The sequence below is a fragment of the Mytilus galloprovincialis genome, chromosome 3 (assembly GCF_965363235.1).
Source record: "Mytilus galloprovincialis chromosome 3, xbMytGall1.hap1.1, whole genome shotgun sequence".
Lineage (NCBI taxonomy): Eukaryota > Metazoa > Mollusca > Bivalvia > Mytilida > Mytilidae > Mytilus > Mytilus galloprovincialis.
The window spans coordinates 47,011,242-47,026,319 of record NC_134840.1 but is presented as its reverse complement, the minus strand read 5'-3'; the positions used below and the strand labels follow the sequence as shown (position 1 = coordinate 47,026,319).

General features: G+C 32.2%; 1 protein-coding gene across 3 annotated transcripts in view; it reads left to right on the top strand.

The window, feature by feature from the left end:
* Positions 1-15,078, top strand: part of LOC143068144 (poly [ADP-ribose] polymerase tankyrase-like) — an 81,892-nt gene that overhangs the window by 40,560 nt on the left and 26,254 nt on the right. For all 3 annotated transcript variants that reach the window (XR_012976119.1, XM_076241952.1, XM_076241950.1), the window contains exons 27-36: positions 3,740-3,834; positions 4,630-4,739; positions 7,247-7,481; positions 8,071-8,230; positions 8,518-8,594; positions 11,624-11,870; positions 12,489-12,656; positions 13,147-13,267; positions 13,498-13,612; positions 14,301-14,565. Coding sequence is in view for 2 of the 3 variants with exons in the window: in XM_076241952.1 (XP_076098067.1) it covers positions 3,740-3,834; positions 4,630-4,739; positions 7,247-7,481; positions 8,071-8,230; positions 8,518-8,594; positions 11,624-11,870; positions 12,489-12,656; positions 13,147-13,267; positions 13,498-13,612; positions 14,301-14,565 (1,593 nt within the window). In the remaining variant the exon portion in view is untranslated. The remainder of the gene's footprint in view (positions 1-3,739; positions 3,835-4,629; positions 4,740-7,246; positions 7,482-8,070; positions 8,231-8,517; positions 8,595-11,623; positions 11,871-12,488; positions 12,657-13,146; positions 13,268-13,497; positions 13,613-14,300; positions 14,566-15,078) is intronic.

Genomic DNA, 15,078 nt, shown 5'->3' with positions numbered 1-15,078 from the left:
AGGTGGCATTCTTTGGGCCACTCTACCCCCTCCTGTTTGATAACTTGGAAACGGTTGAGCTCCCCACCCCTAAACCATATGAGGGGCAGATCTAGGATTTTAGGTTAGTAGGGGCGCAAACTTAAATTTTCGCCGAGCAGAGCGAGGCTAAAAAAAAATTTAGGTAAAATTATCGGAATATTCTTTATTAAGCTGAGAACAACCCATGCTTTGCAAATTTAAGGGGGGTGCAAGCCCGCAACCCTCCCCCGTCTGAATCCGCCCCTGCATATCTTCAAGTATAGGACAATATAATAAATAAAAAATGAAATATAGGGGGAGTCCCTTCCCCACCCCCTTCTGTTTGAGAACTTGGAAACGGTCGAGATCCACACCCCTTAACCATATATATTCATGTTTTTGACAATATAAAAAATCAAATGAAATATAGGAAGAGTCGCTAGGGGTCACCCCACCCCTCCTGTTTTAGAATTTAAAAATGGTCGAGATCCCCACCCCTAAACCATATATTTTCATGTATGGGACAATATAACAAATAAAAAATGAAATATAGGGGGAGTCCCTTGGGTCACCCCACCCCTCCTGTTTGAGAATTTGAAACCCAATGAGATCGCCACCCCTTAACCATATATATTCATGTACGGGACAATATAACAATTCAAATGAAAGATAGGGGGAGTCCCATAGGTCACTGTTCACCCTGCTGTTTGAGAACTTGGAAATGGTCAAGATCCTTACCCCTAAACCATATATACTCATGTATGGGACAATATAACAAATCAAATGAAATATAGGGGAAGTCCCTGTGGTCATCCCAACCCTCTTGTTTGAGAACTTGGAAACAGTCGAGATCCCCACACCAAAACAATATATATTCATGTATGGCTCAATATAACTAATTAAATGAAATATAGGGGGAGTCCCTGGGGTCACCCTACCCCTCCTGTTTGAGAACTTGGAAGCCAATGAGATCCCCACCCTAAACCATATATATTCATGTATGGGACAATATAACAAATAAAATGAAATGTAGGGGAAGTCCCTAGGATCACCCTACCCCCAGTGGCGGATCCAGAAATTTTCATAAGTGTGGCCCACTGACTGACCTAAGAGGGGCCCGCTCCAGTCACGCTTCAGTGATTCCCTATATAAGCAACCAATTTTTTTCCCAAAAAAGGGGGGCCGGGCCCCCTGCCCCCCTAAATCCTCTGCCTACCCCTACCTGTTTGAGAACTTGAAAACGGTTGAGATCCCCACCCCTTAATTATATATATTCATATGTATGGGACAAAATAACAAATCATTTACATTCACTATGGGCAGGTCAGTCAGACCTCACCTTTGATCCCTGTTGTAGTGAAAATTTGTCTGATTCGTGTCTCATAACTTTTGTACTATAGAACACAAACTCAGTTTTCTTTCCAGGGAAACCAGTCCATTCATACTATTACATGTTCATACTAAGTCAAATTGAACTTCTAGCAGTCAAATAAAACCAAGGTTAACTACCAAGTAGAACAACTGCAATCATTGGGAACTTGTACCACTGCAGACTCACCATAAAAAATATACATTGATATATGCATTGCTTTTGAAACCTTGATAACATATAAATTATTTGCCTTAATAAATAAATCATTAGATAAACATGAATGTACTATATATGAATGTTTAATGTTGAGGCAACATTGCCACAGTTTTAATAATTACGGTTGCCTTGGTTTTTGGTTAACTGCCTTCAGCGCTTACAGCGCTTTGATTTAGAATAAGCGTTATATTTAAAGATAAAGAACATTTAGGTCCACACTTAATATGGACCCTTAAAAAATCGTTGGATTATCTCGGTGTTGCTGGTCAGTAATGAATAAAAAATCACTAGTCAATTTAAAGGTTGTTGTAAGTGATGCAATATATTCTTATTTTCCTGTTCCCCTTATGTAACTTCCAGTTTTATTGAAGTTTACATCCATCAAAGCCTTACTTTAATTTAATTTCCTGTTATAACTACCCCCCCCCCCCCCCCCCTATTTGTCGAATGTTGTGTATCATGTACTGATTCTATATATACTTCGAGCATACATATGTACACTTATGGAACAATAACCATTTATTAAACTTTTTAAAACGTTTTTGTAGACTTGTATACAATAAATTTTATACAAAACAAAAAAGATATTAACAAAGATGTCAGTTTGTCTGCGTGTTTTACTTGTTAACTTGCAGATGTGTAAATAACCACATGACACTCTTTCAAGAATTTGTAGGATCATTGATATAATGTTTGTTTATATATGCCATGTTAAGCAGCAGTATATGGACAGAACACGTTCTGTCGTGATATAGTACCAAAACACGAGCTATTACATGTTCCGCTGCTAAAGAAACCGTTTTTTTAAATCATATATCGGAACGAAGAAAAAGTGTAAACAGATGACTTACAGGATAGTCTAAGAGATTTATGAATTGGTAACCCAAAAATGACAAAGTTCAACTATCTCTCATTAGAGCAAATATTAATAAAGATCAAAACTCTGACCACATGCAAACAGACAGCAAAGTGAAAACGTTCTAGGTTTCAAACTGTAGATACTTTGCAGAATAACTATAAAGGGGGACGGACGGACGGAAGGACAGGCGGTCAAATGGAATGACGGGCTGGCAGACGTACAGGGGTAGTTGAGGGGGCATAGAAAAGTAAAGCTTGAATTACATCTTTTATTGCGTCAACTTGTAGACAGTAACCCTGATGATTTCTATTTTAAAGTTTTTAAATTTTTGCGTTCATGTACTTACAATGTATTTTTGTCTGCATTAGTAATTGTTTTAGATATGTATATTGATTATGAACATACATGTATCATATTTTTTACAACATATAATTTCTTTTTAAAATGTTCCATAAAAGAGGGTCTGATTGGGGTTTACGGAATACAGAATAATGGGCAAAAATTGCAGAATAAAATGCAAAAAAGAAAAAAAAGAAAAAGAGTATAATGGGGTGCTAAAATATAAAGAATATTGGTAATACTAATAAAAATTAATGATAATTATCCAGACTGTTATGATAAAAAGAATCTATCAATACGAAACACATAATCATCGTGCAAAATCGACACGAAGAACGTTGGAAATTATTAGCATGATAACTTGACGTTATGTAATAAAAATTACGACGTCCGTCACGAATTTTGATGGGTTTTTTTTTTGCCAAAATGTTGGGTTTGCGTCGCTTCTACAGGGAAAACGAAGTCGGTGACCATATTTTTTTTTTATATCATCTAATTCGTAAGACAAAAAGGAAGAAAATATTAATTTAAAAAAAAATTCTATGGAGCAGTTCATGTGATTTATACCGGAAACCGAAAATTGTAGAAGAAAAATATAGATTTCCCCTATATATTCAATGTAATTTAGTACCCTCTCGGACCATTTTAATAATGGATTTTTCTTGAAAACGAAGTCGGTGACATATACTTTTTTTACATTTTCTGATGTATATTTTCAATATCTAGTTGAGTTCTAAATTTCTAAAAAATCTATGGACTAGTTCATTTACTGATCCTTGACCTTAAAGTTATCATATTATAGATGTGTTACTGCAGAACATATCTGTGTATTAAAAGTTTAATTTCATTCAACTTCTACATGCAAAATATTCTTTTATGTAAACAGCTTGTTAAAAAAAGGAAATCTTTATATTGTGCTCTTTCAGTTTTAAAAAAAAATGATCTCTTTACAGTTACAAGCTAAAGCCAACCCTAATGTGACGTATATTGTGGAAAAAGTTGCAGAGGACAAGATAGTAGAAGCCCCAGTCTTACACTCTGCTACAAAGTGAGTACAAATCATTTACTTAAAAATTAAGCTTCATGGAATTCTCATAAATTTTTATGTTGTTACAATTGTTGTTTTTTTTCTCCAAATAACCATTTAACTGAAAAGTTTAATGAGAAGTATGCTGTAATTAAAGCTGTAATATAAATTGGAGTTTCAAAACAAATTTCCTTCCTATATTCAAAAATACTACAGAAGTGAAAACTTATAATTCAAGCTTGATCATAGACATTAGATTATTAGTTCTTAAAAAAACACCTCATCAAGGGAAAATCTGTTAAAAAAAACACCTCATCAAGGGAAAATCTACTATCAAAATTTAGTGCTTCAATCTAATCCTTGTTTTTATGTTTGCAGCTTTTAATTCAATGTCAAAAATAAGAAGACACCCTATCCCTGTCCCAATATTATTGCCTTAACTCATTATAAAGTCATTTATTGCATAACAATATAATATTTCCCACAGAAAGTAACCAAAAGTTAGCGTGCAATAAATTCTAATATTGCACTAGTGCAATAAATCTTCAAAATTCATGACATCATCCGCCTTATAGATTTTACTAACCCTCTATGGATCCGTAGGGGTCAGTAGCGAACCATATAACTTATAATATTGTCCCTCGTAGAACAAATATTTCACTCGCAAGCTTGTGCAATATAAAATTCTACTGGGGACAATAATCCCCAATATTTATGCAATAACCCTATGTTACTAAATATATTTTACCACTCATGAACAGAGTATTTCATAACATCAGCAACAATTGATAATAATGAGTACTGGAAACATTGTAGATCTAAGTCAGCGGAAATAGTGGACAGATTGTTGGCCGCAGGAGCACAAGCAGATGGGAGAAATAGTAAAACAAAGAGAACATGTCTTCACATGGCTGTATCAGACAGAGGTAAGTTGTATATTACAAACATAGAGGAAAACAAGGAAAATCTGTGCACAAGAAGTGTCAGAGAAGAGGTAGCCTCTGTTTGCAACAGATGCACAATTAAATGGAAGAAAAAAAATAAAGCAAGGAGAACATGACTGCCCAAACAGTGTCTAATGGGGATTAGTCTGTACTGGCAGCAGAGAGCAATCAGATTGAAGAAATAATGAAATGAAGGGAAGATTAAAACAGTATAACGACAAGGTTTCTATAAAAGGAGCTGTACAAAGAGAGCATGTTCAGCCAGTGTCTAAAAAGAGTTAGATCTGAATTAACAGCAAGGGTACATTGAGATGGAGGAAATAGCGAACCAAAGAGAATGTATCTACATCAGCTAGGGTTCCAAAAAAATAAGACTTCTTACTTTTTATACGACCGCAAAAATTTTAATTTTTCGTCGTATATTGCTATCACGGCGTCGGCGTCGTCGTCTTGCGTCATCGTCGTCCGAATACTTTTAGTTTTCGCACTCTAACTTTAGTAAAAGTGAATAGTAATCTATGAAATTTTAACACAAGGTTTATGACCACAAAAGGAAGGTTGGGATTGATTTTGGGAGTTTTGGTCCCAATATTTTAGGAATTAGGGGCCAAAAAGGGGCCCAAATAAGCATTTTCTTGGTTTTCGCACTGTAACTTTAGTTTAAGTAAATTGAAATCTATGAAATTTTGACACAAGGTTTATGAACACAAAAGGAAGGTTGGGATTGATTTTGGGAGTTTTGGTCCCAACAGTTTAGGAATTAGGGGCCAAAAAGGGGCCCAAATAAGCATTATTCTTGGTTTTCGCACCATAACTTTAGTATTAGTAAATAGAAATCTATGAAATTTAAACACAAGGTTTATGACCATAAAAGGAAGGTTGGGTTTGATTTTGGGAGGTTTGGTCCCAACAGTTTAGGAATAAGGGGCCCAAAGGGTCCAAAATTGAACTTTGTTTGATTTCATCAAAAATTGAATAATTGGGGTTCTTTGATATGCCAAATCTAACTGTGTATGTAGATTCTTAATTTTTGGTCCTGTTTTCAAATTGGTCTAGATTAAGGTTCAAAGGGTCCAAAATTAAACTTAGTTTGATTTTAACAAAAATTGAATCCTTGGGGTTCTTTGATATGCTGAATTTAAAAATGTACTTAGATTTTTGATTATTGGCCCAGTTTTCAAGTTGGTCCAAATCGGGGTCCAAAATTAAATTTGTTTGATTTCATCAAAAATTGAATAATTGGGGTTCTTTGATATGCCAAATCTAACTGTGTATGTAGATTCTTAATTTTTGGTCCCGTTTTCAAATTGGTCTACATTAAAGTCCAAAGGGTCCAAAATTAAACTAAGTTTGATTTTAACAAAAATTGAATTCTTGGGCTTTTTTGATTTGCTGAATCTAAACACATACTTAGATTTTTGATTATTGGCCCAGTTTTCAAGTTGGTTCAAATCAGGATCCAAAATTATTATATTAAGTATTGTGCAATAGCATGAAATTTTCAATTGCACAGTATTCAGCAATAGCAAGAAATCTTCAATTGCACAGTATTGTGCAATAGCAAGCAATTTTCAATTGCACAGTATTGCGCAATAGCAAGAAATCTTCAATTGCACAGTATTGTGCAATAGCAAATATTTTCAATTGCACAGTATTGCGCAATAGCAAGAAATATCTAATTGCACAATATTGTGCAATAGCAAGAAATTTTCAATTGGAGTTAACTTTCTTTGTCCAGAATAGTAGTTGAATCAACTTAAATCATTGTTTTATACAATATACAATGTATATTCACTTTTACTACCAACTGATAAATTAAAACAATCTTTATCATTCAGTGATAACAAGCACTTTATTTTACATTTTGATATTTTATGATGTATTTAAATGAGTAGTTATTGTTGCAAACTCCATTAAGAATTTGAATTGAGATCAGTTTTGGAAAAAAGGGAAAGGGGGATGTGAAAAAAAAATGGGGGGGGGGGGGGGGGGGGGGTAAATTTTTCTCATTTCAGATTTCATAAATAAAAAGAAAATTTCTTCAAACATTTTTTTGAGAGGATTCATATTCAACAGCATAGTGAATTGCTCAAAGGCAAAAAAAATATTTTAAGTTCATTAGACCACATTCATTCTGTGTCAGAAACCTATGCTGTGTCAACTATTTAATCACAATCCAAATTTAGAGCTGAATCCAGCTTAAATGTTGTGTCCATACTTGCCCCAACTGTTCAGGGTTCAACCTCTGCGGTCGTATATAGCTGCGCCCTGTGGAGCATCTGGTTTATAAAATAGCTAAGTCAGGTTAAAGAAGTTGTTCTACAAAGAGAAATTTATATAACAATCTGTAGAAGATTACTAGATGAATTTATGAAGAACTGTAAGAATATTTTGTCAATTGAAGTCATTGAGGTATATTGATAACAAAATTGAATACTTTGAAAGTCTGCAGATTATGTTTATGCCTATAAATTGTTTTCTTTTTTTAGGTGATGAAGTTAAAGGAGTCCAAATAATGTCAAGCTTACTCAATTCTGGTGCTGATGTTAATGCTGTGGATTCAGAAAAGCGTTCAGCACTACATTTATCTGTGAATTCTAACATTGGATCGTCAGATTCCAGTACAGATTATGAAGAAGTTCTTATTAAAAAAGGAGCTAATATCTTTCAGAAATGTAGTAGTAATAGAATGCCAATTCATTATGTCTTTAAAAAGATTGAGTCGTAAGTTTACCCAGCCTTTAAAAAAACTAAGTTAAAATGACTAAATTATGATAGAAAAGCTTTGTAGGTTATGAGATATCAATGTAATTAGATAACAAAGGAATGGTGGTCAACTTCAATATAAGTGCTATAGAAATTGATTAATATGATATAAGAATAATGAAATGTGGTATGGTATACTGTGTACCAAATACAAATATGTAAATACCTACAGGTCAATATTATTGGCTTTAACCATCAGCAAACTTATACTATAAAAGGCCTTGGGGGAAAAAACATTTAAAAAGAGAGAAATGCATCCCGATTTAAGTTTATAACTTGAAGAAAAATAATTTATGCAAATAGAAATCATCAAAAACTACTGGACTAGAACTCCCTGACTTTAGTTCACATTTGTTTTAAAGTTCAGTTGTATTTCTACTTCTATATATTGTAAATGCAGAAATTGCTGTGTTCATTTATTTTTGTGATTTTTGAAGAATTGACAAAACTGAAAGGTTAAATAATGTGATTTCAGAAAAAGTCTTAGCTAATGCTATGTTCTTAAGGTTAGAATTTAAATTAACAAAGATTATTTGACATTTTATAGACCTGAACTAAAGACCCCTATAGATCCCATTGATTTGCTGAGTTTGTTAACTCGGACCATGAAGGACCAGCAGATTGATGACACAGACTGTAGCCTCCAGACTCCCCTACACCTAGCAGCATATAGAGGGGCAACCATATGTTGTCTACATTTAATAAAGGTATATGTTGGTACATGTCATAAATAGATGGTTAATAATTAGTTTTATAAATGTAGTTCTTGTATTCATGTGGTAACATATAAAAGGACAGCAAAACGATTTTATATCTTATTCAGGTTTATCTTAACAATTAAGTAATGGAAATTTACAATTCTAATTGAATGATGTAAAAAAGAAAATAAATAAAGGTAACAAAAAATTAAATAAGTGATAATGCAAGACCTCATTATCGAGGTTTTAAACTATGTGAGTTGATATGTTTCATTATTTGACATCTTTTGTTACAGAGAAAAGTAGTTGTTGACAAAAAAGATATTGATGGAAATACACCATTGTCATTTGCAGTATCAAATAAGCATGACAGGTATAATAGTTTTATTGTTTGCAAAAGTATGAACTTTTCGAAATACTAAGGATTTTCTTATCCCAGGCACAACTTTTGGGAATTATGGGTCCTCAATGCTCTTAACTTTGTACTTGTTTGACTTTCTAACTATTTTAATCTGAGCGTCACTGATGAGTCTTATGTAGACAAAACGTGCATTTGGCATATTAAAATTATAAGCCTGGTACCTTTGATCAGTATTAATTTCTTTAAGGTAGTACCCAACACCTTCACTAAAATTAATTTGGCTCGTTTAATTTTCATAAAATTTGGACCAACCGTTTTATCAGAAAAATTACACTGGTTATATAGCAGTTTGACAAACACTTACTTTGATCATTGAGAAGCTTAATATTCCCTTATGGTGACTTGAGTAACACCGGTATCACTCAGATTACAATTCTACCTTGACAGGTAAGTTTGTATTTATAGTGCCTAACAAGATTTTGTTAGGTAGACGAAATTGACCTTAAAACGATCGTATTGACTTTTTTGCTCCAAAAATAGGTAGATCAGACATATTTTGACTTTATTTAATGACCCTTAGTTTGGGATTAATTGTAATAAGCATGTTCCTATGAGACTGAAAAATGTTGTTTTTTTGTAAGATCAATAATAATTTTACCTGGTGTGCCGTGTGTAAAGTGTATTTCGGCATTTCTCTCCGAAAAATGAGTTGTTGATTGGAATAAAACGTCTTATTTGTAAACTTTTTCTGTTTTTCTCCGCAATTGACTATTAAAAAATAATCTATCTACTGTGTACTTGGAAAATTTTGTGAAAATAGAAGAATTGGCAATTCTTACCTTTCATACCTTTACTTTCATTGATAAAACAAAACATGAACTCATCCAGTGTCCAGTTTGAAGGTCATTTTAGCTACTGTCACATTCATTCACTTTCTGGTTTAATCAATAGTCATGTATGAAAAGCATAAACAGTTTGAAGGTAGACTAATAGTAACTTAACCCAATCAAATTGCGGAATATTCAATAACAATGACCGGTACACATTATAATAAGTAATAGGGGTAAACTGGGTAGGGAGAAAATGTAAGATATTTAAAATTTATTTTTTTGCAATAACGAATAAAAATTTGTCAACCAAAAGTTTTGCTATAATTTCATAAACATGTCGTTCTGTATTGGAACAATTTTGGGATCTTTCATTTATGTATTTAAGGCCATACAAAGTTTGGGCTTCAAAAGTCCATATAATTATTGACTTTATACAGAAAATTTGTCCTTTTAGAACATAAAATGTTTCCAAAACAATATGTTACTACAAAGGAAAATAATTTCTCAAAACACTGCAAAAATTTTCATTTTGATTGGTACAGAAGTATTGTCATAAAGTGCGTTGAAATAAATAGTGGTATAGCAAACATCGAATTCCCTCACAAAATCTTGTTAGGCACTATAGCCTATAAAATACTTATTTAGCCTTGAGAATTGAAAGGTCAGTTTCCCATTCATACAATAGAGGTTGATAAATTTGGCTTCATGCCATTTACCTTGTCCAAAATTAAGGTCACTTTATTGTTATTGTGATATTGTTAAAGTACAAAAGAACCCTATATTCTGACCAATACTTAAAACTTGTGCATCTTGATTTAATTGTTAAAAATCTGTTGATGTTGAATTTTAGGGGTTATTTTTGGCCTTTTAATTGCATATTTCTTTACATGGTAGTTTTTTTCAGATATAAAAAAAAACTATCTGCTTGACTGTTATAGAAATAGACTATGCTTGCAGGTTATCTATTACACTGTCTTGTTTTTTGTTTACACCAAATCTGACAGATTATTATTAAGTTGCAAATATTTTAAATGAGAGCTGAAATTTTTTCTATCATTAAATGTGCATTGAACAATGTTGAAGGTTAAAATAATCATAATGTGAACAAGAATGAAGAAAACATCTTGATCCCAAAAAACCATCATCAACCAGGATATAAAATTCCAAATTTTAATTTATTATACTAATATCAGTTGAAATCTCAAGCCACTGTTTTGCATGTTAACAATGTAGGTCATGTCCCAACAGAAAATCAATAAATATGACAGTACAATGTACTCTTAGCACAAACACATAAGGTCACTGTGAAATAGACATCTAGGGCAAGAAACAGTCAGTTATACCAAACCAGTTTGACTAGATGTGTCCTATATTTTGACAATGTAAATGACATGAGGACCTGCGTGGGTTTTTTAATATCTGTATTCTTTAAATTTTTAGGGCATTTTTCTTTTAATAGCCTTAAAAATAACTCTCATTCTGTAAAGCAAATTCTCATGAAAATGATTTTACTATATAGCCTTTCTGTTACAAGATTATTTATAAATTATGTACATTGATTATTATATTATCAGTATTGCATTACAGTTACCTAAGTTACCTTTTTATTTTGCACATTTATTCTTTATACTTTTGCACCGCATTATTCTCTTTTCTTTATTTTATTGTTCATTTTCTCTATTCTCTATTTTTTGTTGCCATTACATTTATTCTCTATTCTGTAAACCCCATTCTGACCCTTATAGGTAAACTTCTATTGTATGAATGGGATAAACTGACCTTTCAATTCTCAAGGCTAAATAAGTATTTTATAGGCTAAATACAAACTTACCTGTCAAGGTAGAATTGTAATCTGAGTGATACCGGTGTTACTCAAGTCACCATAAAAACACAACGTAATTAAAAAGTTTAGCTGATTTTACAGAGTTATTTCCCTGTAGTGTTAGGTACCACTTTAAGAATCTTAATTCTTTGAATGGTTACCACACCTAGAAAAATATTTTTTGGCCATTGAGCTAAATGTATTGGGATTACTTAGTGACCATCACCCATCAACTTTTCCAAAGTCTTCTCTTAAAATACAATTATCAATTGGAACAAAACTAAATGCATACATATTTCTTTAAAATCGGAATACAGCCAAGTATGTGTTCTTTGCCTTTAGTTTAATACATGATTCATATTATGTTTGAAAAAACTTCTTATTTTCAGTTGTGCAATCATCTTGATCCAGAATGGAGCTAATGTCAAAAATAATGTGGTGTTTTCTCCCAAAGACAAGCCAGAACCTGACAAAAATAAGAAACCATTATGGCGATGGAAGCCTCTGGTTTTACCAGAGGTAACTCAAGAAAAGAAAACCTACTCCATATTCCAAGAGGCCATACAAAAAGAACTACAGGGTGTAGCTCATATGGTCATTGATGCTTCAGGAAATCTGGACAGTCGTGTTATAGAGGTACATACAGAAAAACGTTAAAAAATTTAGTTTCTATGAATAATGTACAGATTACTGTAAGAGTACACATATTACCATGTTAATAATATACTTAAATAAAGTGACATTTTTTGGTTAGGCATTTTAATGTTTTCTCACACTTGACATGTGATAGCATTAGGCTTTTCTGGTGCTGATGGTCTTGTTTGATATTGACTTTACTAGTTACTGGTCAATGATAATCAAATGATTTCAGTCATCCATAGTGTGTTTTAGTCTTTGTACTGCAATTAAAAACTCTCAAAGTTTAGTAATCTATGAATATTTTTCTTACTCAACTGTCACATATTTTTCTTCACTGAATTTTTAATGATTTGTTTATCAGTAGAAAACAAGGTGTTAATGCCTGTCAATAAAGAAATACTTATGATACAAGAGAAAGTCATCTGTACATTTAAGAGCAAAAAATGCATTGTAGAGTAGCCTTCCTTTAAAAAAAATATTTCATTTGAAAGCTCACATAACTTTTATTTAGAAATGGAGATGGAATCTTGTCAATAAAAAAACAGATCTAAAAATGCATAAACTCTGTAGATAATGTTTAAACCAATTTTGAATAGTTGTTGCTCTTTATTATAGGCAGCTCTACGTGTGAACCAGTTTAACGTAGTATTACGATTACTCAGAAAGATCAATGATCGATCTCAACTACAGATTCTCAATGACCAACAACAAAACCTTTTCCATGTGTTAGCTTTACACACAGAACCAGGAACCCCAGGGGTAGTAGATTCTCTACAATTAAAGGTTGGTAGTCTTTTTTGGGAGTTTCAGAAAACTGATCTTCATATGTGTGTTCTGACAAGTTTCATTTGAATTTTACCCCATTTTATTTTGATAATAATGAAATAAATTTCAAAAATGAACAGAATAAACTAATAGATAATAAAAATAATTTGCAGAAATTATACCTAAATGAACATAAGATGTGACATCACTTTTTTCTCCGAAACTCAACAGAATGACTTATGGTCAGCAGATCATATAATGAGTTGTAACTTGTGTGCAACAAAGCCTGCATTCTTGTTGTTCTTGAAAACCTAGGTATGGTAACACTCACTTTGAAAGACAATGTAATTTAATATTATTCCATTTTGTATCAGCTAAACTGTATTCAACTTGTGCTTGTGATGCAATAACTGAAGATAGCAGAAATCTGCACAGGTTCTTACTCTTGTCAAATAAAGGTATGATAAAGACTGGTTAATTTTTAATAAAAATTATTTATTCTTTCTAGGTAGCTCAGATGCTGTATGACAAAGGTGTCTCATTAAATCAGACTGATGAGAATGGATGTACACCATTACATTATGCAGCTCTCACACATCAGCAATATGATCTAGCCAAGTTTTTTGTTGGTAAGATATTTCAAAATAATGTAAAAAATATTCTGAGGTTGTTATTGTCAGATGAGACAACCATTTCTTTCCAATTATTATTAATAACCATACACAATATTCATAAGGGGAGTTATGATAATCCAAAAAATCCTTGTAATGAAACTTACTGATTTTGTGTTTAGTATCATGTACTATTGCATAATTTAAATTTAATGAACTTATAGTGAAAATTCTTTATTTTTTTACAGAAAAAGAGACAGCTTTAGATTTGAATAGAAAAGACAAATTTGACAGAACAGTTATAGCAGCATTTTTCTGGGACCATCATAAAGTCACAAAACTTTCCAATTTAGAACTCAATACGTAAGTTATGTGAAGAATAGAAGAAAACAAATATTTGTAGAAAACCTATTATTTAGAACTTAATGTCCTTTTACACTTCAAAATATGGAGTGTAACATAAACAAGAGAAACTATTTTTGAAGTGCAAGCATGAATTGAAGAGTACAACAAGCAGTACACACATACACTAAACTTAAGTTAAACAGCAACAATTTGCATGCAGGCAACAAACAACAAAGATAAGTTCATATCCTGTTTATTTCAAAAATTTGGCAATAAATTTAAATGCTGATTGAAAAAAGGGCTGAAGATACAACATATTTTAGATTGCTTTCTGATATTTATTACACCCACTGTAGTTCTGTACATGTCTGTCCAAAAAAAAGGTTTTATGAATTATTTTTTTATATCTATTTATTTAAAAAATGCATCATTGATTTCTGATTTATTGCATAAAAATGTAAATATTTGTCAGTAGAAAAATAAGAAGATATGGTTTGATTGCATATAATACAACTCTCCACAAGTATGAATTGAAAAGAGTTGACATATATTTTCATTATCACATCTATGAATTCAAAAATAATATATTCTTGATAGAGCTGTACTTTTATGTTTAGTGTGTTATGTAACTAGTCTAATATGTATTCAAAAATTTGTATTCTCAATTTTATGTCAAATCTACTGACTGAATACCTTGTATTTACAGAAAATGGTTACAGTTATTTTTATCCAAGGGTTGTTCATTGGACATTTTGTTTGATCTCCCCCTTCCAGAAGTGCCTGTATTTGATATGTTATCGAACACTCTCAGTAATTACTTTACAACAGCATGTGAATACAGGATTTCTCCCTTGATTTTTGCAATAAACTTTTGTGAAGTAGGAATTCTCAGATTTCTTCTGGAAAATGGAGCTAGTTCAAATTTTGCAGACAATCGTGGATTAACCCCACTCATGCATGCTGTAAAAAAGGTAAGACAAAAAGAAAATTGCATGTCAAACGTGAATTTTGTTGTCATTTTTACATCAGAACTACACAAGATATATTGTCTTATTCATTTACTGTCTCAGGTAGGTTTTGAGATTATGCTCACTTCCTGTACAGGAAGCTGTGGTTTAGAACCATGGCCTGGTCAAACCAAACAGCACAGAATAGGAATAATGTGTTGTGGTAGGGTGACATGTCTATTTGCATACCTTGTGAACTACAACATTATATTAAATTCAATTCCTAATCAAAGTAGGGTTTTAATTCATATCACATTATCATATTCTCATCCTGAATATGCATTTTATTTGCCACTTGAAGATAAACAGCCATCCTCTTTCATCATCCTCCTCATCTAGCATAGTTTTTCAAGATTATAACTTTCCCCTGTTTGGAATAATTTAGCACATCACTCACCAGTATTTTTGTGATGTGCTTTATTTTTCACATTTCTCTATCCTATGACTTGATAATGTTGTGACGGCACCATCATAAAC